Here is a 25,888-nt window from a genome sequence, read left to right on the forward strand (position 1 = left end):
ATGAGAAATTGCAAGTGAGCTGGACTTACAGTATGTATACACTGCATCTTCTAGGCTACATTACAGCCGTTATAATAGCTGTTTGATCCAAATGAAGGATTGTGTATATCATTTTCTATTTATTAATAGGCTATATTATAGCACATTTTTATATATATTTATATTGCTGGATGTAATTATTAGATCTATTTTTTAAAATTGTATATGCCCATTTTTATCATATTTTGAATTATTTTATTATTCTAAGTTACACACTGTAGGTCTGTGCAAATGGACACAGAATTTAAAAAAAACATGTCTATAAAACAAGACATTTTAAACGTATTCCTGGACAACAGACACCATACGGACATCTTTCATTTCATGCCATCTCTCTCAGTGAAAATCAATCTTCGACTGATAAACCAGCGGGCTTTTCTTTCCCATAATTTGTATTTTGCGACTGACTGCAGTTTCTGCGCTGCTGCTGCTCATACGCAATCCCTGGATAGGTGGTTGCCATGGATTCCTGGGTCACATGCGTGGGTTTCCTGTAGCCAGAAGCAGCAGAAGATGCTTGGACCAAAAATCCAGAGCCATTTTCATTCAAGAAAAAGAGAGGATCCGCTGTGGATGGCTTGCTGACTGGGTGGCCTGACTACACCCGTCTCCTAATTTAGACTTTTTTTTAAATCTCAGCTGTATGCTTTTGATTATTTCAGATTCGCAGCAAACCGGTTTTGTCCACATCCATAGACTGATAACAGGAATGAGTATAGAAATTCCTGAAGGACTGACGGAGCTGTTACAGAGCTTTACCGTGGAAGTGTTGAGGAATCAGCCCAGGGATCTGCTCGAGTTTGCATTACAGTACTTCACCCAGCTGAAGGAAAGCGAGACCAAAGAGGCCTCATTTGGCAATGACCAAAATTCGGCCCCAAGACCTGGAAAAGCGGTCAATTTCATTGACGAAGCCATGCAGATCGATTCGGAAAACGGAGAGGAGGAGGAGGACGACGATGACGAGGAATTCATAGGTAGGCTAACAGATATATGTCAGAGAGATATGTGAAAGTGAAAATGTATTTAGATTTATGAGCATGTATGTATCGCCGTGTGCGGGGCTGCTGTTCAGTGGGGGAGAATAAGACACACATTGGGCGCAGTGATGCTCCAGCGCTCGCCACCTTGCATCCACCACGGCTCTGTCATTTGCCATATATGGTCACGGAGGCTGAATAATGGTTAATGAACGTGTCTTGCTCTCCATCTATGCAGACACGTTTTTTTTGTGATAAGGCTTTGTTTTAAGGCACATCAGCTGCAGAAAAAAGGACAGTGTGACTGTTTTTTTATTTTTAAGGAAGACCCTGCACCTCTAGGTCATTTAAATATTTTCTGTTTCAGGTGTAGGCCTGATGGGCCTACCCTCATTATGTGTCAAAAATATGACAAAGAAAATACATATATAAAAAAACTCAATCTCTGCTATGATGCAAGTAAAATAAGACTTAAACCGTCCCAGATTGATTTGTCTCTCCTAAACGGCGGTCATATTTAACACAATGGCCGGTGCAGTATTGCCATAAGGTGCAGCAAGTAGCATAGCAACCCAGAGCTCTGACACAGCATCCCAATGAGTGGTGGGGTCTGCAAGGGCTGGCTGCAATGGTTACATAAGGACAAGTACACCATATTCAGTCATTTAACTATTGTAGTATTTTTAGGTCCTATTGCGCCCCATCATACCCCCCAGTGCCTTGTCTTAATGATATTTCAATGAGCTACCTCGGAAAACACTTGCTTGCTGGCTATTAATGGATGAGACCTCCTATCTAATGTATATTTCATACTGTGCTATTGTGCTGGAGCTTGGCACTTTTTTTGTTGTTGCTGTTTTACATTTTATTTCATTTTTCTCATTTACATTTGATTGAAAGAGGCAAACGCACTTCAAAGCAGCTGTCCTTATTCAGGTTTTACCCAAATGAATATGGATCCTTAATGAGCACAGGGCTGGGTATGCTCCATTACATGTACTGCTGTAGCAGCACAGTGCATTAATCTAACCCTTTCCAGCAATGATTGAGTTACTGTAAGATAGATTTACTTTATGATGACATTTACCATGTTAATATATGTTGTTTTATTCTTCTGCAGCCCCGGTAATAAACAGATTCATCAGAAGAGCATCAGGTGAGTTGTCATTTGCTGGCTGTTTAAGGCTGTTCTGTCAAGAGGAAAACTCTGGACACTGTCATTGTTGGAAACATATAAAACTTCTTTGACACATGAATACTGAGGCTACGTCAGATTTGCTCCAGTGCAAGCAGTATTGAAGTGCTTTTCCATCTGTGTTTTCTCACTGTCTTCAGCTTATTATAATGGTGTTGATTTATTGGAGTTTGTGAAACCACTTTTTATCAAACCTGGTTATGGGGAGATCAGGACAAGTACTAATAATAACCACTTGTTCATCATAATAGTACGGTTGTAGCTTTACAAGAGTAACTTAGCCGTATTAGGACTGATATCATGTGTGGCAGTCTGAAGGGAAAGAATGAAATGTCAGGGGTTTAAGCATTATGTTTTTACAGAATCAAAGTACATTTCCCCACATTTGTGAATTGAAATATAAAGCATTTTATAAATTTTCGTCCTGAAGAAGTTAGGTTAATTAAAGTTGAAGAACGGTTTGTTTTGACCGTATCCTGCCGTTAAAATACAGGAAGGAAATGTGGTATACGTGTCACCACAATCACTGCATTCCCCCAAAGCTCCTCAAATGAGATGATAAAAGTTGTGTTTATTGAAAGATATATTGCTTTGAAATGCTGCTAAATCATCCATGAGATTTGGCTTTTGTTATTAGACTGGGATGAAAGTTGTGTTGCTGTCCCACTTTAATATGAAGCCTTATTCTTTAGTGTTTGAGTTAAAATGTTGTTTCCAAAGGCTCTGTCTTTTAAAAAGGGTTTGGTAGAATTATGAAGTGCTGGATAAATTTGCTGTCTGGTAGTGAGTGTCCAGTTCATTCATTTGTCGATCTCTGTCATGCAGTGTGTGCTGAAGCTTTCAATCCTGATGAAGATGAGGAGGAAAAAGAGCCATGGGTAAACTGTGTTTCATACCCCAAAGATTCTTTCTTAATATTGAGGTTGATTCTTTTAAACAGTATGAACTATAGCTCTGAGTCTGAATTAAACAATCAACATTATAAAGTCTTCTGTATGCACTTTAATGTGTAGGCAATCAGAGGATCATGTCACAAGACGTGTGCTTCAATTTGCAGGTCACACACCCAAAAACCGATGAGCAGAGACAGAGACTACAGGAAGCATGTAGGGACATTCTTCTGTTCAAGAATTTGGATCCGGTGAGTGGATTATTCCATAAGCACTGTGAGTTGCTCTGGTTTGTGCTTGGCCATCTTTTAAATTACACAAAGGAAAACGTGGCCTGAGGCCAGCAGCTTTTTGCCACAGCTCAGTGCACTATGCATGATTTTAAAAGATGGTTATTTTGAAGTAGCTGAAACAGCATGCTGACTAGATTCTGCAAGTGAAAGTCATATATTTATAAAAATTCATATTTGACTTGATATTTCACACCTTAACAGGAAGAGATATCACAAGTGCTGGATGCCATGTTTGAGAAGTTCTGCACTGAAGGGGAGCACATCATTGATCAGGATGATGATGGAGACAACTTCTATGTTATTGAAAGGTGATCTTTCGCATCGCTTTCACAACATTAGTTACTTATTATATTTGAATCACATACAGTATATCAATTAATGTTTCCTGCTGTCTATAAGATTTCAGGAGACACCAATATGGCTGTCATGTCTGTCTATTTTCTTTGATTGTCTATTTTTCCTTTGCATTTTCATTCAGTGGGACCTATAACATTTTCGTGAAGGTTGACGGCACAGATAAGCTGGTAGGCTGCTACGACAACCGGGGCAGCTTTGGAGAACTGGCGCTGATGTACAACACCCCCAGAGCAGCCACAATAATCGCCACCTCGCCTGGAGCCCTTTGGTGCCTAGTGAGTAAACCATTAAATCCTCATGCAAGAGCACAGTTGGCTCCGTGCTCAGGTTTTTATAACACGCTGTGCTGTCAGTTGTCATGATTTACAGTAAATATCCAGGTTGTCTGCGGCAGTGTTGGTACCTTGTACCAAAGGTTATATAATGTTGTCTGACTGAGATAACATACTGTACAGAACCCAGTAAATGCAGCAAAAAGAGAGAGCATTTATCATGCCCCTATTATTAATGTATATATTGAAGCTAATGAATGTGCAAACTCAGTATGACAAAAGAATATTTACAAATGTCAATACAGTCCTATTTTGAGGCCCGCTCAAGTCAAGGTGAGAACAATTATATTCCCTACATGACTCTGATATCTAAAAGTAAAATGGTATTTTGTTAAACAGTATCCACTTAATAGAACAGCTGTTGTGAGCATTCAGTTGCTACTCTTTCAGTGCGGAAGCTTGTTTATTAATGAATCAGTGAGGGTTGTGTCCTAAAACTGTGGGTAACAGCTTTGTTATGTCATCTGTGTGCAGACCGGGCAGGTTGCAGCTGTATCCCCAGTTGACCTGGGTACTTGTAGTGCGTGCTTGAGTCTGTGAACAAGCAGACGGTCCTGTTCAACCAACAATCCCCTGAGGTCTGCTGAAGGGCCTCGAAGCAAATAGTTATCCATAGTAGGAGTTTTAATTGAAGTTCTGGCTTGTATGCAGTAAACTTTGTGGCAGCCATGATATTTAGCTACAGTATTCTAGGCCCCAGGACAGACTCTACTGGCCACTTTAAAACAAGGTCAGAGCCGTGTTTGCTTGTTTGGGTGGGAAAGAAAAGTTTCCGCTAGAGGGCGCCGCAGGCGGCTGCTTATGTTTCCTACAGTACATTATGTAACAATCTACCACTAACATGTCGCTAGAGATTATTTGAGTCTAAACTGTATATTTCCCTGCTGAAATTTCATACAACTGAAGAGATTTCTAAAGGTTTATTAAAAGCAGCAGAATGACATGAGCGCTTGGGTACTGCTGCTTGAAATATCCTCAGTGATGTTATGGTTTGTAGAACTGACTTAAAATTCTGCTTTGCAGCGACCCCTACTGCAAAATGTTGTTTCATATGAGTTATTGTTTGGTGAAAGGGCGCCAGAATAGTCAATAGAAACTGTAGAGAAAATGCAAATGAGCATTACTACGTATAGTCACCCTGACTTTTAATGAGTGCAGGGAAGACAAGCACAGGATAAATAACTATGGTGACGCCACACTTTCTGGGGATCCTGGAGTCATTCTCTATTATGTGTATTATTTGTGTTATTATTATTATTAATCTGTTATGTATTCAAAGCTGAGTTTAAGAACAGTTCTTAAAAATATTGTAACTTTTTTTTACATTTTACAGGAACAGGAACTGTTTAAAGGAAAAACCAACTCAAACCTCCCTCTGGAACACTCCCCATTCTCCCATAGGTGTTCAGTTGATTCCCATTATTTTCATTCTCATCCAACCATTCAATAATATCTTGTGTGCCGTATGAAAGCATCAGCATTTGTCATGTTTTGCCACTCATTCATTCAGGGTTTTCCTTTAATTTGTCGTCTATAAATAACAACACAAGGAGAGAGAAAGAATTACACCGTGTCTTTAAACATGAAGCTGAATGTTTTTCTTTTCATTAAATCTGTGTTTCAGGATCGTCTGACATTCAGGAGGATCATAGTGAAGAACAATGCCAAGAAGAGGAAGCTGTATGAGGCATTCATTGAAACACTACCACTGCTTACGTCATTAGAGGTTAATATTAGCTTTATCCTCTAGCGCTAAGAAAGTGCCGTATGCATTTACAGTGAAACCATTGTCAACCACATATCTTTCCATCCACAGCTCTCAGAGAGAATGAAGGTAGTAGACGTAATATCCACCAAGGTGTACAGTGATTCACAGCAGATTATTGCTCAGGTGAAGAATCTCTTTGCACAATCTGTTCTACAATTGGTATTTTTATTTTCTGCTGCAATGGAGCATGTACTGTAAAGTTGTTAAATGAGTTTTTGTGTGCTCATTTATGACATGAATTCTTTGTATTACAGGGTGATTTAGCGGATTGCTTCTACATTGTTGAGTCTGGCCAAGTTAGAATCACCATGAAAAGAAGCAGGGTATGTTCGCCTTGTCTACCATAAATTCTTAAATGTACAAAACCTTCTGACAAAGAAAAAACACATTGAGGTTTTCTGGGCTCTAATAATGTGCATCTCTTTCTTTGTTTGCCAGACGAAAAAAGACCAGGAGGAAGAGGAGGTGGATATCGCCACATGCTCTAGGGGCCAGTATTTTGGGGAGTTGGCACTTGTCACAAACAAGCCCAGAGCTGCATCAGCGTATGCTGTGGGGAGCGTCAAATGCTTGGGTACATTTTGTGCAATTTTAGGATCATTCATATGTCCACCATGTATATTTTATATTAGTATTATTATTTACATTACACAAACTATGTCTGACTCCTCTGTTCTTTTTTTTTTTTTTTTGTCAGTCATTGATGTTAAAGCCTTCGAGAGGTTGCTGGGCCCATGCATGGACATCATGAAGAGAAACATTGCTAACTATGAGGAGCAGCTGGTGACCTTGTTTGGAAGTACCACTGAGATTGAGAAACAAAGTGTGTAAGGACGGATCCAATGGACCATGAACCAGTGGATGAAAAAGAAAAAAAAAAGGCTTGTACGGATGTTTTTCCCCCATAATCACTTAAACAGCTTTTCTTACAAGAAATGTGAATATCCACTACAACATTTGTGTGCCAGATAAATGAAACCGACTACGTCAGATTCCCATATGAGACAAGGTTAATTTTAGCAGTGTTATGATGAAAGTAAAGTAAGCCAAAGCAGTGCTTAAAGGTTGTTTAAATTAGATTTCTCACAACTCTAACCTTAAAAATGTATGTGTACATTTTACTTGTCAGTGTTAGACACATTATTATGTTTGTATACTGAACACTTTTGTTAACTCTCACCTTTTATCCACAGTGTTATAGTTAAACCTACAGTATAATATCATTTGTAAATTTCTAAACATTGTTTGTTCAAATCAGATGCCAAAGCTAATTTCTTACTGGATAATTGTGAGCAAATATGCCACATTCTATTGTCATTTTTGGCAACAGCACTAACACTCACAGCACTGAAGTGCACTGGTACAAGAGTGGACCCAACATCAGAAAGGATAAACAATTTGTAAAGGAAGTTGATTTGATTCTGTGTTTGAATAACATCTTTCACATTTTGATCACAACAGAATGTAGACTTGGCAGTAACATTTTTACAAAACACTTCTGTTTACCATAACATTTAATCCCTTGAATACATGTTCATAACTGTATATCATTGTTGGTTAGTGTTTGTGGCTGTTAGCCTAATACTATGCTTTTGCAAAAAAAAAGAAAAAAAAGTTCAGAGAGATAGCTGATAGTTTTGTAAGAATATACAACCCATTGCTGTACAATTTGAAACTGAGTATTTACTGTTATTATATAGGCCCATCATTTTAATAAGTTCCCCTACTAGACTGTAGCCATTATAGGCAATGTCTCGAGACAGTTGCTTTTCCTGTGTTTTTTTTAATGTAAAATTTAAGTCATACTGTTTTTGTGTCGGTGAAACATATATTATGATTATGACATCCATTATTGCTGTCTACCTCTGCCAACAACTTATACTGTTTGGAAACACATATTCTGATGTTCCCTCTCAACAGGAATCACAGGAAGTGGGTCTTCTCTCTTTCTCTTCTTCTCTCTCTCTTTTGAAAAATAATAATTGAAGTCTTCTGTATTTTGTCTGTGGTTTACTGCAGCTTAAATTGTTTAAAGCTGGTTTAACATTTAAACATTATGAATTTATTTCCCCCCTTTGTGCAAATAGTACTGGTCATTTTTGAAGGCAAACCCATAATACTGGTTGGAAAGTACTGTATGTTTCACTTTTCATGTCAATAAAGAACATTTTTATATTTGCGTGTCACATAATCGTTTGTTACAACAAATTAATAGCACACTTTCATTCAGTCACTCGTTCACCATTCATTCATTTTTTAGTCGGAGTCATCCATTTGTTCATTCACTAAATTCTCTAGTGAAAAGGTAAAACAGTTAATGAGACGGAAAAATAACAAATAATCTAGAAAGCAATGTGAATAAGTACTTCTTGCTGCAGTTGCAACATTGCAGATAAAAAAATAACCATGTATTGTTCCTGTTATTGCCAATCAGCTGTTACTGGGTAAGTAACAGGCATGGACTTTCATCCAATGATACGATGATCAACAAACTAAGCCCCACCTTCGATATTTTTATCCACCGTATCGACCAATAGAATAGCCGGATTCTTGTTTTTGACGTTGCCATCCACCAATAGGAAGCCTTCTCTTAAAACATTCATCCCCACCCCTCGAGCGAATGCCAGAGAGTTTGTCGATGGCGACAGGTTAGGTAAGTGGGAAGTTGACTACTTTCTTTCGAAGAAATTAAAGGTTTTAACTCATTTTTAACTTGAGCGTTGCGTGATACGCGTCTTTGCAATCCCAACGTGGTATTTTATCGGGGTTGTCACGCGTTTATTTGATGTCGAATGACAGATTGTGGCTCGACAATGTTTTTTTTTCTCTCCGTGACGCTTGTTGTTTTGGTGATAACAAGCCCATCCGACTGTAGTTCGGTGTGTTTTTCAGTAAAAAAGTGCTTCGAGTAGTGAGAAAGTGTCGTCAAAAGGCTTGTAGGGGTTTTCGTGTCATTCATTTTGAACGGGGCAGAGAGGTTGCGTCATGCCTCAACTTGTTGACATTCTTTTGTTTACAGTATTAGACCCGACAACCTCTGGGTTTTAACCAGGACACTGCTGTTGCTTTTGAGGAGTGGGGAACCAGTAGGGCTATCATTCGAAGTTTCTTTTGGGGCTCGATGAAACTTATTAAAAGGTTTTTATTAACGGGTTGTTTTTGGTATATCCGCGTATGCGAAGTCGAAGCAACGGTCTGCCAGAGCCTGCAGCGACCGTTGATCCGTTGTCACAACGCAAACAACCGTTAGTTCTTCGTCGTTAACCAACGCATTAGTTTGTTGTTCACAGGTTCTTTTATATTTTAAACCTTTTTTTTAATTTTTAACTTTGTGCGTCGAAAAATACCTCCATAATTGTCAAATCAGCGTGAAATGTTTTACTCTGTCAGAGATATTCTTTCACATTTCCTTCAGCTTCGCCTTTTCGATGCTCTGTACGTCACTTTTCTAAACGAATTTATGCGATTTATCACTTTTGCTACGCAGTTATGAATGAATGAGCTCTGGTACGCATGCGCGAAGTCCTTTTAAGTTTATAAACAAGGCCTCCACGCAGCGGGTCACATGACCAGTCACAGAGGTGTACTGTGTGGATTCAGAGACAAAGGATTCACGAAAGGCTGCCTACCTTTACCATTATATCGGAGCAATACACGGCACGTCTTGCAATGATAACATTTTGGTTTTTATTTCGACGGATTAAGTATATTAGACTTATATATTCAGACTTAAGTATGCAGTTACAAAGAGAACATTTTCATTCATGATGAAATGTCTGATTGAAACAACCCCGTAAATAGAACTGTAAATAGTTTAATTTGTTTGTGAAAGCCCTCATTCTTTGTCTCTCTTTTTTGACCTATAACCAGCTGATGCAGCATATTTAGATGATGGAAGCTCAGTAAATTGACCAGAAGCCTGTTACATAAAAAGGAAACAGCCGAACATATTGAGAATGGACGAGTCCTTTGATCCACTCAAGTGTAACGAGGACCTGCCTTCCTCACCTGGGTGTCACATGGATTATGGTAAAAATTGAAACCAGGAAGAAGTCCCGTTCTATATTTAAGAAAACAAAAAACCATTGTTCACATATTAATCATGAATATTACCATTGACCTCCCCCCAGATGACATGCCAGAGCTGCAGCAGGTGGAGGAGGACCAGAGGTCTCCAGGGTTATTTCAGGTTGGAGCCGGAGTGTCTCACCAGGAACTCAGCTGCTCCCCCAGCACCAACTGGCTCGCTGAACTGGCCAACATAGCCACCAGTCCTCAGAGCCCCCTGCTGAAGAACGCCCCACATAAGAGGTTTGTACCATTATGAACTAGAATGAAAATCAGCTTAGGTTGATGTGGGCATACTTGTGACATAAACTCAGAGAGAAGCTGACAGTAAACCTGGTTAAATAATCGTGTGTTGTTGCTTGATCAATAAATATTTTAAAACATACAGCGTCACTCTTGTGTGCACTTATGACCATGATATATGTTTACGACGTTGTTTTCAGATCTTCTCCAGTCCACATCTTTGGCAACAGTAATAGTTTACATTCCTACGCTCGTCCCCCATTGGCCAGTAGCGCACCCAACCCGTCCAGAGGCCACCTCAGGGAGCGCAGACGTGTCAGGGTAACCTTTCACTTCCAACCTCAACCTCTGAAAACCAATGAGTCATCCATTCCTGTTGACCCAGTGATACTTTCTTTGTAAGTTCTGTGTGACATGAATACTGAAATAGTTCATTTTACTTTAATTTATTACAACAGGCCAGCAGTGAATCTGAGTCTGGAGTTTTCTCAATGTCCTCATCATTTTCTGATGATGAAGACATGGCCTGGTCTCACTCCTGGCCCTCCACAGCCTGGCATTGCTTCCTTAAAGGTACATACATACACACTCATGTACACACTGTATGCATCTATCATTGCACACGCAGACACTTACACCTCCCCTCCCCTCACTCACTCACTCACTCACTCACTCACAATGAGGTTAACGTTAAGCTATTCTAAGAATTTCTTGAAAAGAAAAAATGTTTTGGAGAATTTTGCTTCACAGCTCAAAGGCACGGATCAGTCTAGCATAAACACGTACTCTCCATTAGAAAACAGTAACGTCATTCATTCATATTTTCTTAAATGTATTCATGTTTACATTAGTAATGTTTAAATAAAATAAAATGTTCTCTTTAATATGTTTGTGAATAAACCTGTGATTTATATGGTCAAAACATTAACTGCTCTGCTCTCAAACCACACATGCAATCAAGACAGCTGTAGAGATGCTGACACACTTATTTCATTTACACTTTTGTGAAAGGATCCTCCCTTCACCAGGAAAAGCATGAATTACAAACATTTGTAAAGAAATTCTGACCTCAGGTGTCCAAACAGCAGTATTGCATCCATTTTCCAGAATGGTCTGATCAGTACAAACACACATCTGCTTATTAATCATGTCACCTTGTGCTGTTGATATTCAGGAACTCGCCTCCGCTTCCATCGAGGGCCTAATGTGGAGTGGCAGGAAGCTGATGAACTCGGGGATTCTGATGAAGACTCAGATGATGAAACCATGATGCCGTCGTCCTCTTCACATAAGGTCGGCAACAAATACTGAGTTTAGTCTGTCTTAAGAATATATTATATTAACCTCCTTTACTCTGAGATGCTTTCCAGCTGTGTACACCGTGTGTTTAGTATTGCTGCATTGTTGACTAGATGAGTGCATGATTTCTGTTCAGTGACATTACACTGACTTTTATTGGCCACAAGGTGGCAGCAGTGGAGGTACAGGAAGTGAGTGCACAGTTTTCAACCACATTACATCTTTGATGATTTGTATTAGTGGTCTCATTTTGTATCATAGAAACCAAGTGTTCAGGCAGTCAGGCACCATGTTGTATTCACACCAATTCCTCTTTGGTGGTAAGTTTAACTAGGTCATCTTGCGGGTGAGTAAAGAGTCCTCTGATTGGTCTTTTGTTTCATTTACAGAGATATGGTTCAGATGGGCTGAAGTTGGTGAGCCATGAAGAGACGGTGTCTTTTAGCCAGGCAGTTCTTAAACTGACCTTTGACCCTGGCTCACCTGATGATGGCCTGTTAACAGCTGAATGCCGATTGGATCACCCATTTTTTGTCAAAAATAAAGGTAAAATAAGAACAATTCTTAGATTCTGTTCAAAACAGGTAAAAAATATCAACTAAAATAAATGTCAGCTTTGTTGGCAAGAAACAAAAGCAAAATGATCTCCAAAACAGATTTTATAGCAATATGTGAAAGTAGTCTTTGCCAACGGATGCTTCCACTGACCAAATGTTGTTTACCAAATGCCAGCTATTTATTTTTTTAATACAACCAGCTTTATGATCAAATTATTCTGTAATTTACCATCTGTGTTTTTCAGGGTGGTCTTCCTTCTATCCGAGCCTTACTGTGGTGCACCATGGGATCCCTTGCTATGAGATGCAGTTGGGAGATGTGTGCCTGCCACCAAACCACCCAGATGCCATTAACTGTGACGACTCTGTGGTCTTTGACACTTTCAGAAGGTACACTTTTGTAACTAACATGGTTTTGCTTTGTGTAAATCTACTGTTCTGGCTTATTCTTACTGCTCTCATAGTGCCATTTTCAGCTGCAGCAGGCGGGTGTTTCTAGTGAAAAGCTCTAGTAACTCACAGACTTTACCTGCTCAGCACTAGTTGGCAGACAGACACAGTTAGCAACTAGCTGGTGAACATAATGAAGAATTTAGCAGCTAAAGAGCCAGAGATTTCCCTCCCAGGAGTTGGTACAGACCAAAAACAGAGCTAAAAGAGTGAATATTGGGCTTGCATTCATCGGGTGGCCAGCAACACAACTCCAATTAAATGCTACTGTTGCTCTCTTGTTTGCTGGACGTGTAAATATGCAACTGTTTACAAATAAATCCATCATAATATGTCAATATTGTGGTCACAGCTGTTTCACGGCTGCAGTGCTCTCCCTCGATAATGGAGCAAATTCAAAACTTGTCCCTGTTAGTCACTTTGACACAAAAACATGGGAAAGATAGGTTAAAAGATACCGAAGTTACCCGTTACCGTTAAGTACAGTCCTTTAAAGTTTCAGGACAGTTTTAGTGTTTGTTAATTCTCATCCCATGTATTAGTCCATCCTAGCTTGCAGACTATTCACTAAAGTTAACTCCTCAACTAATCAGCCTAGGACTTGTTTCCACATAGTTTATTTTTTTTCTGGCAGAAAAGCGCTGGCAGGGCACTGGGTTAAAGTGCTTGTGTGGTGAGAGAAAAACACATTGATTTTTTTGCTTATTATTATTATTTGTATCTATTTTCCTCATATGATGAGCTTAATAACTGCACCGCACAATCTGACCGAAGAACAAGAAGGATATGGTGAATATCATCGCCTCGTCCAAGAGCTATTGTTAGATGGAGCCCGGTTACAGGACTATTTGGAGCTAGGCAGGGGAAATTTGATCTACTCCTCCAGAAGTTTGGCAGTATAATCTCCAGAGCACAGACAACATTCAGGGAGACAATCAGCCTCGCAGAGCATCTGAGCATCTGTCTGTGAGTTAGTATATGATTGGTTATATATGAACCAATCAGTTAGTTAATATATGAAAGGAACAGTGATGAAACTTTCTGAAAAGGTGATGCAGCACTTTTTCTTCTAGGCGGCTTCATTCTGCTCCATACGCTGTCTCCTCATTGGGAACAATTTAAAACATAATGGTTTGCAGAACAAAATCATGCTGCACTCAACAAGTTTATATTTCCTTTATTTATATAGCACTTCAAATAAAACAAAAAAGCCCAAAATAATTATTCATTATATAGCTTATCTACAATGGTTTACATTACATTGTAGATTTTAGACATTTTTACAGCATTTGACGTTTGTAGGTACACACCAGAAAAATAAATAAATTGCAAATTAAATGTACCGGATTAGAAAAACATAATTAACTGTCTCTCTCTTCCTTCCTTTCTCCTGCAGTTATGACTTCACCCCACTAGATTCCTCAGCAGTGTATGTTCTGAGCAGCATGGCTCGTCAGCGCAGGACCTCCCTCTCAAGCGGGGGTGCTGTCAGTCCAGACTGTGATAAACTTGAGCGCTCCAGCTCCCCGCAATCCTCCACTAGCAAATCAAACAGGAACCACACCTCAGGGACAGCCAGTAGTGCCACACCTACAAAATGCAAACGGCCAATGAATGCCTTCATGCTCTTTGCCAAGAAGTACAGAGTGGAGTACACACAGATGTATCCTGGGAAGGACAACAGGTATGCAAAAGTCAATGAGAGGCAGTGCTCTTAATTAAACTATATTTAGTTGCCTTTTTTGTAGAGCAGAATTATCCAATTTAGGTTAATGAATTTCACTGTCACATCTTAAGGTACAACACATTAGCCTTCTGTTCAATGAAACTGATCCCTCAAAGAGGGTGTGATCTCAGAGATCCAATGTGAGCAGTAAATAAATATTAAGCAGAACGATTACAAACAGTAAACAGACTGAGAGCGATGGTACAGTTTGTAGGCCAGTTGTACTAAATAAACAAACATTACATCAGTGTTTCTTGGGACCTGCAAGTTCACTGGAGCTGGCTGGACATCACAACAAAACAGGAAACGCAAGCTTGACTGGCTTAAGTGAATGAGAGGGGGAGCAAAATTCAGTGTGACACAGTGTGATTACATGTGAAGCTTTGTAGTTTAAAATAACAGAGTAATTCTTGAAGAGTAAATTATTAAGAGAAGACATAATTATGTGCTCAGGGATTGTCAGTTCAAGCTTTCAGTAACTACTGCTTATTCTATCAGCATATTCAGTAGTGTTACAGGCTAGTCAGGTATAGGGGGTTAAGTGTTACTTATCCATTTCTAGTCTTAACCTGGAGTATGTAGAAAAGGAAGAAACAAAGAACAGAAGTAGGTAGATTGGTTTCCAAGACTCGGGAGATAGCAGGCTAGCGCTATACTTGAGTTCAGTTTTGGTTGTTGGTTGATGGATCCACAGAATAAAAGCAGAGCTGGGTTTCCACAAACAGTTCATGAGCTGGTAAGGTGAAAAGCTGTGGTGTGTCTTGAGTAGGTAGCACTTCCAAAGACTGATGATGTTTTTAGGCTGCTTTGACTGGCAGCCCTCATTCAACTGCCACGCTCCCTCACATGACTGAACCTAGTCACGCCCTAATAACTACAGTGGATGCCCACGCACCTCACAGTGACACCAAGCTTATCCACACCTTATTATCTGTCAATAAAAATGAGTCAAAAAATGTTTAGGAAAAGGAAAAGAAAAAAGAGGGACTATACCCCGGCATCACTAAATTTAGAAATTTAAAAAAATGCAAGCTGTGTTCCTTCTTCCTAGAAAAAAAGTCAAGAGAAAATCAATGTTAGACAGCTCGTATGAAGACAATAAGCTGAAAAAGGCGAGTCCTTGATCTTCTGTCTCTAACCTTCTAATCCAGAGCCATCAGTGTCATCCTGGGTGACAAGTGGAAGAAGATGAAGAGCGAGGAGAGGAGGATGTACACCATGGAGGCCAAAGCTCTGGCTGAGGAGCAGAAAAGACTCAATCCAGACTGCTGGAAACGTAAAAGAACCAACTCAGTAAGGACCAAAGTCCCTCAACTATAACATCGAGTAGCCTTTCTATATATATATATATATATATAATCTGCCCAGTCTTTGGTTTCCATCACATGTCCATCCTACTGAACACCCAACAACTCATATTGTCTTTCAACAGGGTTCCCAGCAGACTTAGATAATCCCCCGGAATCCCCAGCTGCTGGTGTTTTGGCACGGAGAAGTCTGGACAGAGTCTGATGGACCGCTTGATGCCTCTTTGCTCTCCTGTATTCTTGAGACTCAACTGTGATGCTGAATTCACTTGCTTTTTGTAACCATGACACATTATTAGATGAAAACCAGAATTATGAAATATAAACAAAATATGTAATCTAGTAACTAACAGAGCATATATTTTCTTATATCTTTAATGTCAAAGATGTCTTATTCCCCTGAAATAAGTATGACGCCTCTCATTTATATCAGGTTATTTCATATTCAAGGTTGAAAAATGAAAGCCTGTGGTGCTATGCTTCAGTGTGGAAGGAGCAGTAAACAACAAGTGTATATTTATAATTGTAAAAAGGGGATTTTTAGGTAACTTTTTCACAACTGTCCATATTGATTATATTTGTAAGATTCAATATATTGCACAGATTGGTAACCCTTTCATACATTTTGTAATACAGTATATTCTGCAGCTGAACTGTGGCCAACAGTTTCGTACTACCCTGCCAAATCTTCAGATTGTTCTTGCCCAACCACCCGGCCATATGATGAGAAGGTTTTCAGCATGTGGTGGTGGGTTTACACTCAGTCACAAAGCACTTCAGGCCTTCGCTCAAAGTGCTTGTTGCTTTTGCACTTTATATAAATATGTAATCTGACCCTATACAGCCACTGTATACTGGTGGAAACCCTTTGTATAATACAGCTAGTACCTTCTTAGTTAGCCGTTTGACACAATCATGGCTCAGTAGCCATGTTCTGCTTTCAGGTTGCCACTGAGTTTTAAGTGCTTTGTTCATAATGTACAGGTTTCACAGCCCCAACAACCTTTTGCACAAAATATCCTTGTATCATATTATAAATACTTTTTTAAAACTTGTATCTTACCCAAGCGTTTGGTTCTTTTTTATCAACTGTAAACTGTAATCTCAACGTCTGGGGATGCTTGGCTTTGTGTTTGAACACATTTTAAAATGTTATTGCCTGTCTTTTGCTTTCAATAATTATCAGCTTCCTCCTGTGAACAAGTGTGTGTCCTTAACAAACACGCTGAACCAGCCAATCTTATCTCAAGCTTTAAGAGCTCTCGAAATCCACTGATCTAAACATCCAACCAGTAAAGCCTGATGTTTCCAGGTAACAACACAGTCAAAGTGTGTCTCATTTTTCTATTTCTCTGCTGGTCTGCCACATCAAAACCATACTGCACAGAGGCTAACAAAAGCCTCCCAAGGAGCAATTGTACTGAAGCAGGATTATTCACTCTTGAAATGAATGAGCACAATGTTAAAGAATTTAATTGAATCTTACACTAACTGAAAACCCGGCCTCTTCCCCTGGAGATGAAAAAGGATCTGAAAGGAAATGAAAATGAAAGAGTACATTATCATAAGCTTTTAACAGGACAGGTTTCCAAGGAAGACATCCAGTGATGTAGTTACATGTATAAGAGTTGCTTACTTGATCTTGCTGCTTGAGGCTTGCAATGGCAATAAATTATAATAACAAAGACTTTGTAATAACATACGATACAATTTAATATGAAATAATAATAATACAATATTTTTACTTATTTTTAGACAATTTTCATTGTTAGAGCCAGAGGGCGCCGACACTCCATTTTTGTTCAGTGGAAGACATTATACTTCTTACCATGAGCTAAACACCTCCCATCTCAATCCTCTCTTTGGAAAAGATAGCGTGATAAGTTCAACAACGACGCATAGATAGAATTGATAATACTGTATTTGTGGTTTAGTAAACAACAACATGTTGTAGTTACATAATAAATAGAATGTGTTTCACATTATAAATTAAACAAACAGAATCTCCCTCAAATTATTTATGGAAGTTTGGGAAGTTGTTATTTTCCAGTTTATGAATATCTTGAGGGCCCTGCTTGTCTGCAAGTAGAATGGTTAGTCTGAAAAGAAGAGATTCATAGCACGGCATGCCTCATGAAATAACAATGATCAACACCCTGCAAGCCTCTCAAGCATAAGAATCTAATTATAGCATATCCGTAACAGGCCACTCCAATATGATCCGAGTTGAATACTTTATGGAGTATTTGAGGAAATGGAAAGTTGTGTCAGATGTGCTTCTGGCCCAACACTAGTTTAAATGGAGAACTAAAGAATATAGTAGTTATTGTGGTCAGAAATTAAAAGCATTTTTCAAACCTTGTTGCAGTTTTGTAAATTAAAACAGTGTGTCACTGTCATGAGGCATATTACGCAATAAAGAAGCAGAGTTTTCCGTTTATGAACTTTACTGTGTAGACACAGTGAAGGAACATGACATGCTGCTGTAAAAATTGAGGATTTGTTTATGATTTAGGTAAATAATGATTTAATTGAGGAAGATGCTACCACAGTGAACATATAAAGATAAGCATTAAGCAATGATTAATTTACGCTGTGGCAAGTTAGATTTTAAAAAGTAAATTTTCTTTAAGAAATTGTATATTGTGGATTTCAGCGCAGCAAAAATAATCTTATTCATTTAAGGTCACTGGGTAGCAATCCGCAGAGAAAGGTGTAATTTGGCAAATGGCATGCATTTATGCATAAGGTCTTCTGACGGGAACAATTAAAGAGGAAATGAATACTAAAATGAACAATTACAATGGAGAGAAACTGAGACTGATCATCACTGCTGGCTTCCTCTTAAATCAGAAGCTGTACCTTAATCAAGGCTTCCTAATTAGGGGCAATTAGCTTTAGTAATTCACTGAGAGATAGCAGACTGTGTTTTTGTTAGAGCCAACTGTTTGTGTCTGTGTCTGGCAGTCTTCTATAAATGGCATTTTGTTATAGATACATTACTCATTTTCTTCTTACACTGGCAACTATAATTGTTACACAATTGTATAATTGTATGTAATTTTACAATCTGTTCGAACAAAAAAAAAAAAAGGAGCTGGAGTGTTGACTGTTGTGAGTGTGGATTCGTAGAGTACCACGTTTCTGTTTTATATGAGTACTTTATCCAACACTTGAACAAATGTAGCATGAAGTACTTTGAGAATCTCTTTGCATGTTTATACTCACCTGTCTCTTGTTTCAAATCACTGTGTAAGATACTGTGTCAATTTAGGAGAAATTAGCTGATATTAACAAGAGGGCTCTGCAGGTAAAAAACACAAGTGGATTTCTTCTCTCTTGCTCAACCATCACTTACAGTTCCCTGGTGCTATGGCATTTGAAGAGAGCTGAAGATCTCTGCTGGTTTACTGAATTGTCAGTAGTAACAGAGGGGAAGAGGATGGCAGAGGAGTGAATGGCAAAAGAGTTATTTTTAGACAATCCCACACTACTTACTATTATTATTATTATTATTATTATTATTAGTGATATTATTAATCATCATTATGGCTGTTATCATCATCATCATCATCATCCTTATTATTAGTCATGTTTCTAATAGTATAGTTGTTACTGTTGCTATCGTTATTGCTGTGTCTCTATCTCTCTAACCCCAACCGATCGTGGTCAGCTTCTGTGATTTGCATATTGCGATTTTGATAATATTTCCATGAATTGTGCAGTCCAGGTTGGACTCAAACCCATTACCGCTGCAGTAAAGACCCAGTTCTGGCACATGGTGCCAGCCCCACCAGGGCGCCCCAGGATCTTTTAAATTTGATTTGTAGAAAAAAAAAAAAAACTTTGCAGTGCTCTGTGGTGGACAAACTATGTAATGGAGACACTGTTTTAAATTACCTTAAACACATCTTTGGCATTTTGTTAGTGGAATTTCTTATTAACTCTAGTACATAGGGATATACTTTTGCAATTATTTCTGCATTATTTTTAACATTTAATTAGAATCAGCGATAAAACGGATTGAGATCAAGTGAAACACATATATTCAGTTTAACAGAGCACATATTGAAACGCACCGTATTTTCCACTTCTCCAACTATATCTTATGACCTGCCACACCACCATTCTTCTTTTGTCCTTTTATACTGCCCACATCTCTGCCTGCCTATTGCTCTCTCCCTTGTGTTTCGGAGCCCTAATTGGATGGTGTGTGAACACTGTGAAAGGGGGAAAATCATTCCATTTTCTTGGTCCGCAGGTTTCAGGCAACGGAGAACTGAATTGAATAAACCCCTGCTGATAGAATTTGCACTTTGGTCTGACAGCTGAACAACAGAACATCCATGAGGACAGAAATCACGGTTGAGTCTAACAAAGCTCTAGAGAAGCCTGGGACACAGCCCCTGCATGGCATACTAATCCCCACTAATGCTTATACTGTAGCTCCTGCCCTGGATTACATAGCTGTTAATGTAGACACACACAAGCCCAGCTAAGTCCGGGGTCGTGTCACTTTCCAGGTGACTGCTTTTGTCGTCCGACAGTTGTGTCACAACTGTGTGACATAACTTTTTAATACCAAATAAAGTAGTGCTGTAAGGATTAGTCAATTAATGAATAATTTCATTAACAGAAAACTAACCTGCAACAATTCTTATTTATAATCAATATAGTCAAGTCAAGTCAATCCTATCATGCTGATGTTAAAGGTGACCTATTATGCTTTTACTTAGGCCATAGTGTCAAATAATTTGGTAAATGGATGGAAAAGTACAAAAAAACTCTGAGCACAGAATTCAGCCTACTCTGAATGCAACTTTCCCAAAGTTTTTTTTCTTTTAACTTTACGACAAAGCCCATATCTGCTATTTCTTTACATGGTTATCTGCTCCAGGCTTGGATTGGTTTGGCTTGGACTGAAAAAGTGACGTTAACATCTCTAGAGTCATGCCGCGAGCATAGCTCTAGAGATGTTAATGTAATTTTTGACTAAATTAGCTGGTTCCAGTTTCTCAGCAGTGATTATTTGCTGCTTCCAATTTCAATACTTAATAATAGATAATAATAATAAAATAATAGTAATAATAATAATTACTATTGAACATCTTTAGGTTTTGGACTGCTGGTCAGACAAAAACAATCTAAAAGGAACCACCTTGGGCTCTGGGAAACTGCGAGGGATGCACTGACCTTATTAAGTGGATCGAATATCAGCCAGAAGTCATTGATCCAGATTAAAAACAGCGTTTTCGTGTATCTCATTTTAGAATTCTTTGATTGGGTCAAGTTGAACGTGATGCCCTCAGGGCCTAAAAGTCTAAAAAGACTGATAGTGTATAAAAGGCCCCATTTATAATTAAGTGATGTGAAGTTACAGCATTGTGTTGCTGTACATAGGATTGTGATATCAATCTAGTTCCACACTTTGAGGTTTACAGAGTTTAATTGTAGGACTGCTTTAACATAGGTATATAGTATCAGCAGAGTTTGGATATTGGGATCAGTATTTGTGCATAGCCTAAACAATTAAAGATAGGGTTATTCTGGAGTTGATTGTTAAGTCTCATTCTCAAATACCGATTGCTTTGGGTTAGTGGCACGAGGATAGTTGATTGTTGAGTCTGACCTGGTCATCAAATACAAACACCTAGGGTTGCAAAAGTGTTGGTATTTGATGACCTGGGAGCACGAACACCACCTGACCACAATTCAAAGTTTTGGTGTTTCATGACCTGGGAATGAGACTCAACAATCAACTATCTTTCTCCATAAACACTGACCCCACCTTTAACTGAAAAAATAATCACATTAGCCAATAAAGAAAATTACTATTTGTCGCAGCCCTAAAATAATGGAAATGAAAGAGAGGAAGTTAGAAATCAAAAGTTATCCCTTCTATAAAAATGATCATAAAATGAGATGCAATTAGCTTTTATTACTGCCTGTACATTAATCGATAATATATTTTCCCAGAAATTATGCTCAGGGTTCAGACAGAGGCTCAAGCCAGAACATGACGGAAACAGTAAACATAATCAGCCTCAGATCCTCATTTCCTGTGTTTACTATATCGAAAGATACAACTCAAGCTTTGATAACATAATTAACGTCTCCCAGAGATCAATAACCCTTGAGCGCACCACTAATGAGACATCGAGACATGACAGAGAGAGAGAGACAGACAGACGGAGACAGACACCTGACTCTACTCACATTATGCTCCAGTGATATACTGAGAGTGAATGGGAGCTTAATAAATTTATATTTTCCTATAGGGCATCATAAAATGCTGGTTATCGCAACAGGAAATTATTGATTGATTGCTAACATATTTTAGGGAGAATTAAAAGATAATTAGTTTGTTGTCATTAAACTTACCAGCTTATCCAATTACTGCCTTCTTATTAGCTCAGGTGCATTTCTAAGTAGTCGAAGCTGTTTGCCTAAAGTGAGCCGCAGTGATATTAGGAGTCCAATAAAAACATTTAAAATTATGCAGCTGACTAATTCATCAAAACAGAGAAGCCACTGGTTCTACCACACATGGCATCCACTGTAGCAGAACAGCTGGTGGTGGTATGACATGCTGTTATGATCATTACATGGTATGGGTGTACTTGTATTTGACAGTTACAAATAACTACAGAGATGATAATGGGTCATGGACTAGTTAACAAGCTACTGACTGTTGTACGGATCTCCAAAGAGAGGCACTGACAGAGTATGCAATTAAGCTGTGACTGTGCAGTGGGAAATAATTCTAGTTTCAAACTTATGGGCTAATGTTTAAATGACTAAAACACAAGACCTGGAACACTCAAAGAGGGTTAATAATACTGTTACTTTGACAAACTCAGGCATTAATGGTAACAGGTGCCTTATACTTCTCCCAAAACCTATAACCATGGTTTCTGTAACAAATTTACCAAATAGGTGATATAGGAGATATTTTAGAATGAACCAAAGCGGGCTGACCGATGTGGCTATGCCGCTAGCTGGGCTAAAAATCCAGTATAGTCATAAAGCAGTTCTTTTCATTGATTTGCAAAATTTCCCACAATGACATAATAAATCCAAATATATTAAAATGGATAAATGCCAAGTTATAAAACAATAAGGCAACAATCTTGGAGTTCTGGCCTCACAGTATACAGTATATTATCCTATATCGCCCAGCCCTAGTTCAAAGAACTGTATGGACTTTCTTCACATCATCTTGCCACACACATAATTCCAAAGTAAAAGGGGAATTATGTAACCTGGCAGTCAGCATGTGCTTCGCAGCATAAATATGCCACTATGAGGGAGAATTAGCTTGTGCCAAGGACACAGAAGAAGGTAAGCAAGGACTGCTTTGGATCTGGGCGTCTTATCTTTTATTGAATCTTTTGGAGACATCAATGGAAACCTAATAGGCTGCTGCTCTAAACCTGCCTGTGGTATGGACAAATCCCTGATATCTGGTCTGCCCATCATGTGTGTATATTACATCCAACATTGGTCTTCCAAAACACCGGCTACAGTCTGTTCTCAATTCGGTATTTTATCCATTTACAATTTCAGATGGTATAACAAAAAGGTACTGGGGTCTGGCAGGAGACTCGCTGTGATTTTGGGAACTAATTCTCTAAGACTTTGGTATAAAAGTGTGTACCTTTTGTCACTGTTTGTTAAATTGAGAATTACATATTAAGATATATCTATAGCAGGAATGTGAATAATTTCTCACAGAGCTTTTTGCTAATATTTCTGTGATGCTTTTAAGCTGGAGGGATCATGTCATGACTTTTTCTTTTCATATCTTGTCTGTTGCGACCAGTCTGATCATATTGTGGTCTTTGAAACTGTGCATGGGTAACCAAGCTACTTTCCCTTCTGGGGGATTAATAATCTAATAATAGTACTGTTGTTTAACTCAACGCTGTTTTTGTTTAGACATTTCTAAGAAGGTTGCAACTTTTTTTCACTAGCAGTTTACCTGCAGATAATTTTCTCAATTAATTGATTCATAGCTTTGTCTAGAGAATATCAGAAAATACCGGAAATGCCCATCACATTTTCCACAAGCTCAATGTCTCAGTTTACTATCCAATAAGAAACAAAGAAAGGCAGAAAATCCACTGGAGCTAGGGGATGTTTTGTTGGAATTTTTTTTTGCTATTGTCATACAGCCATTTTCATACTGCAAATATACAGTATTATTAACAGCGTAATTCAATCGACCAACTGTTTAAGCTCTCCTCAAAACTGCCCTTTTAAAGGTTAGTAAAGTTAGTCAGTCAATAAAGCATCCATGATGGCCAAGTTGATCATCTCCGAGACATTCATGGCCTCACAACCTTGTAACATTTAGATTGGCTTTCTAACGGTCATGTAGATTTATCACACAGTAGGCTGATGTCTTGTGCAGCCACCATTTCTACTTTCATTAAATTTTTCTTCTGACATCTGAGCTGACTGTGTTTGATACCTCTGCACTATATGACCGTAACATCAAATCCTGTATAAGCATCATCTTGAAGAATGAATATAGCACAAACCTTTATAGATATACAGTGATTGAGCCTGGCAGACAATCATCACAATGGGCCCCTAAGAAGGGAGAAGCATGACTGATTTACAGTAGCATGTTAATGTTGGCTGGTCTACATCCCTTCTGTTCTCCATCTTCAGTGCAATAACAGACAAAGAAGAGCTTTCGCAGACCTCAGATATCATCACTCAAACGTCATCTCCCTCTTAAACTAGCGCTCACCTTTTGATGATATCGCACTTTTACTTTCAAACATTAATATTTGCTATGCTGGTTATTAAATATTTTACCACAGGCAGTCATTTAATTTCATTACTCCATTTGTCAGGGAATGGTGGCAGTGGACTATCAACATTTTCATGTGACAAATTATACTTGTTAAATACAGAGGATGGACACATTAAAGGCAACACCTGTATAATGCAAGGCAATCTAGCACAATGGCACTGAAATGAACACTACTTTTTCTTATGTTTTGATTTCATTGCATTGATTTTATTGTGCAGGTTAATTTCTGAAGCAGTAATTTCTGGCATTGTTGATTCTTATTTATATATACACACTAATAAAAACATAGTTATGCATATTATATTCTATTTCTGCTAATAGAGCCTTCTAAATATTACAAAACCTGCAAAAAAACAAAAAAACTAACTGTAACACAGCAACTGGTTTGGTATTTTAAAAACTGTGACAAAAACTCAAAAAGTGGTGAATACATACACCGGTCAGCCATAACAAGAACACTGTCAGGTGAAGTAAATAATGGGGACTGTGATAATGACGACTGGGTCAGAGCATCTCCAAAACTACAGCTCTATCAAAAGTGGTCTCAAGGAAAAGCGGAGAACCGGCGACAGGATTATAGATTGCAGCACACAGGCCAGCCTTTGCTCCCCACGTGCATCAATGAGCCTTGGCCACCCAACGGACAAGCTACTGTAGCTCACATTGCTGAAAAAGTTAATGCTGGCTCTGATAGAAAGGTGTCAGAGCACACAGTGCATCACGGTGTGTTGCGTATGGGGCCACCAGGGTGCCCAGGTGGTCATAATATTATGATTGAAGGGTTTATATTGTGGCACAAACTCAAGAAGAAATGCTGACTGACAAGACTGTAAATCATCAGCCACAGAACCCGGATATCAGCGTCAATCAAGCTACAAATTTGCTTTTTATTTGCAGGCTTGAAGCAAAAAAAAAAAGACCAGTCATTTTATGTGCAGCCATGTCCTGTGGACTGCAGTAGACTGAAGTGGACGGCACTTGTCACACTGACGTCCTGTAGATGGATGACAGCTGAGGCACTGTGCTGCAGCTGCTGTTACCTGCAGGCCACAGCCCAATGGGCAGAGTCTGTGACCTGATCTGACCATGATGGATGGCACTGTCAGCCTGTCAGGACCACCCCAAACTCATGAACACACACGCACACGCACCAGGTATGTAAGGGAGGATTCTACGTTGACTGCATTCCTACTACATGTCATACAAGATGCTACATGTATTTTTAAAAAAGACTAAAGAAAGGGACTTTTTTTTTTTTATAAAACAGACGGACAAAGGACCATAAAGAGACACTGGAAGTAGGTGACAGTTATTGAGAAAATAAAGGTGAGAAGAAAGAGACACAGAGAGAGCTGTCATGGCAACGTTCTAAAAATGGCAAAGCAACAGTTAATTACCACCTCCACCCACAGGTATGATGCATACATAGTGGCGGAAGTGACAGGACACCTGCTAGAAAACCTCAGCTAGTTATCACCTGCAGGTATTTCTGGAGCGCTGTGTGCCGGGAGATTGGCCCAGTTTTTATTTATTTTTTTTACAGATTCAGTACATAAGGAA

At 38.8% G+C, this 25,888-nt stretch overlaps 2 protein-coding genes across 3 annotated transcripts; both read left to right on the plus strand.

Annotated features, from left to right (window-relative positions):
- The first annotated feature begins 595 nt into the window (after positions 1-595).
- On the plus strand, positions 596-8,012 carry LOC118330596 (cAMP-dependent protein kinase type II-beta regulatory subunit). The gene is made up of 11 exons (XM_035665206.1): positions 596-1,016; positions 2,140-2,175; positions 3,040-3,092; positions 3,272-3,355; positions 3,599-3,705; positions 3,876-4,029; positions 5,711-5,812; positions 5,903-5,977; positions 6,109-6,177; positions 6,293-6,428; positions 6,552-8,012. Exons 1-11 carry the CDS (start codon positions 683-685, stop codon positions 6,683-6,685), a joined length of 1,284 nt encoding a protein of 427 aa, XP_035521099.1. The 5' UTR covers positions 596-682; the 3' UTR covers positions 6,686-8,012.
- A 426-nt stretch (positions 8,013-8,438) lies between these two features.
- hbp1 (HMG-box transcription factor 1) lies at positions 8,439-16,559 on the plus strand. Of its 2 annotated transcripts, none has more exons than XM_035665201.1 (11): positions 8,439-8,507; positions 9,725-9,883; positions 9,985-10,165; positions 10,366-10,486; positions 10,624-10,738; positions 11,340-11,458; positions 11,854-12,010; positions 12,267-12,411; positions 13,868-14,155; positions 15,349-15,490; positions 15,630-16,559. In XM_035665201.1, exons 2-11 carry the CDS (start codon positions 9,811-9,813, stop codon positions 15,645-15,647), a joined length of 1,359 nt encoding a protein of 452 aa, XP_035521094.1. In that variant the 5' UTR covers positions 8,439-8,507; positions 9,725-9,810; the 3' UTR covers positions 15,648-16,559. The 2 variants fall into 2 exon arrangements, with proteins under 2 accessions (XP_035521094.1, XP_035521095.1); XM_035665202.1 differs by lacking the exon at positions 8,439-8,507 and adding an exon at positions 8,968-8,992.
- The last annotated feature ends 9,329 nt before the right edge of the window (positions 16,560-25,888 follow it).

The sequence above is a fragment of the Morone saxatilis genome, unplaced genomic scaffold (genome assembly GCF_004916995.1).
Source record: "Morone saxatilis isolate NCDOM2014 unplaced genomic scaffold, NCSU_SB_2.0 Contig2, whole genome shotgun sequence".
Taxonomy (NCBI): Eukaryota; Metazoa; Chordata; class Actinopteri; family Moronidae; genus Morone; species Morone saxatilis.